The 1,874-nt window shown below is 61.2% G+C and overlaps 1 protein-coding gene across 1 annotated transcript in view; it reads right to left on the bottom strand.

Moving 5' to 3' along the window:
- The window catches only part of CAPN15 (calpain 15), a 6,987-nt gene extending 5,387 nt beyond the window's left edge, over positions 1 to 1,600 (bottom strand). Inside the window, exon 1 of the mRNA XM_004706111.2 lies at positions 642 to 1,600. Coding sequence (XP_004706168.1) covers positions 642 to 860 — 219 coding nt within the window. The 5' untranslated portion in view covers positions 861 to 1,600. The remainder of the gene's footprint in view (positions 1 to 641) is intronic.
- Positions 1,601 to 1,874: the final 274 nt, after the last annotated feature.

Here is a 1,874-nt window from a genome sequence, read left to right as displayed (position 1 = left end):
GTGTGAAGACAGCCGGAGTTTTGGTAAGGTGTTTGAACCTTCCCAGGCAACGGCACTGGGTGCACTAACTGAGATGCTCGCCTAGTGGGGAAAATGCGTACCATGAAAGCTCTACCCAGCGGAGCTTTTTTCCATTTGGGAGGTACCCTCTCATATACATGGGTGCACACACAAATGCACGTACACACATGGGTACATATGGACACAGGCATGCTGGTGGCATCGCTCACCCTCCCTCCCGCCACTCACCCAAGGACCCACCCTCAGACACCTTGGAGCAGAGCTGTGCACCCCATGACAGGGCAGAAGGGCCAGAGGACCCTGTCAGCCAGCAGTTGAGGAGCAAGACGCTCATGGGTGGTGGGTACTCGAACTCAGACCCTAGTATCAGAGGCCCTCCTATGCCCCCCTCCATGGCTCACACCTAGCCCACTTCTACCCCAGGGCAAGAATGGGAGCGGGGCAGCTGATGGTCAGTGGGGCACTGGGTGTTTGCTGACCATCTGTGTGCAGAGGGTCCACTAGGTCAAGGATGAGCTGGACTCTGGACCCTGATGCGCCCTACCTCGTCTGCCCAGGTGCACGTGTACACGTGTGTGCAGAGCATGTGGGCACATGTGCATAGTGATCGTGAGGGGGGCAGGGTCGGAGGGGAAGCCGCACGCCTCACAGGCCTCCTTGCCCAGGAAGTTGCGGAAGGTGCATCGGGCGCAGGCCCACTTCTGCTCCTCTACACTCAGCCGCAGGATCCGCTCCAGGTCCGGCTTCTGCCGCGGTGCCTCGCAGATGGCGCACTGTCGCTGGCCGGCCCCGTTCAGGAAGGTGCAGCGCGCACAGGACCACTCCCGCACGGTGGCCATAGACCCGGGCGAGTGGGTGTGGCTGTCGGGGGACAGAGGGCCCAGTCAGAGAACCCCAAGAGACTCTGGGCTGCCAGGGCTGCTGCAGATTGGTCTGCCCAGCCAAGGACACGCCCATAAGCCTCTGACTCCAGGCCTGGGCCCACCCAACTCCAGTTGCCTGGCGAGGCCAGGCTGACCACATACGTAGCGCCTCTCTCCACCAGCTGCCCACTGGAGCTGAGAGGCCCATGCAAGGGTGAGGGGTGATGGGGCTGCACCTCGGGCAGGGCGGGAAGCCCCAGATCCTGCACTAAGGGGCTCAGCTGGCCCTGGAGTGTATGCAGAGGGATGCTCCTGATTCCCCAGGGGCCACATGGGGCCGAGGGCCAGGCCTGGCCAGCAACCTCTAATTGGGGTGGCAGCAACCGTGCTGGTGTGACAATCAGTGGACTACGGTATGAAGCACTGGCTTCTTAGGACATGTGCCCACCACACCCTCTGGTTCAGGAAGAGAGTTCTCCACATCAAACTGCCGACCCCTACACCAGAGTGCCTCCCCAGCACTGTGCAGAGCGGCTCTGGACTCAGCAGGCTGCAGAGGCGGAGGGCAGAGCCCTCACAGGGAGCCGTCTCCCCAGGGGCCTGGCCCAGAGAGAGGCCAGTGGAGCAGAGTACACACAGGCACACACATGAGTATACGAGGGGGTACCAAGATATAAACTGGACATTTCCCCCCCTCAAAGATATGTATTTAAGGTGTTTTTTTTTTCCCCCCTTCTTTTTTTCAGAACAACCTTATCACCTTCAAAGTACTCTCCATTACACTTAATCCAGGTCGGGCCGTTCTGCCAGCACCGCCAGGGCGCTCAGGAACCTGCAGGGGGCAGGCTTAGGAGCCATACGGCTCGCCCTGCGTGCACAACTCTCCCCCACCCCCCATATATGTGCACGGCCCACTGGGCCCGGGCCCTCACCAGCAGTTCCCCAGGAGCCCCTGCAGGATGTCCGAGGGCCGCAGCCGGCAGAACACGG

The sequence above is a fragment of the Echinops telfairi genome, unplaced genomic scaffold, assembly GCF_000313985.2.
Source record: "Echinops telfairi isolate 266 unplaced genomic scaffold, ASM31398v2 ScPeMD7_5;HRSCAF=22, whole genome shotgun sequence".
Lineage (NCBI taxonomy): Eukaryota > Metazoa > Chordata > Mammalia > Afrosoricida > Tenrecidae > Echinops > Echinops telfairi.
Note: the sequence above shows the minus strand (reverse complement) of the source record. Positions and strands in the feature narration are given on the sequence as shown.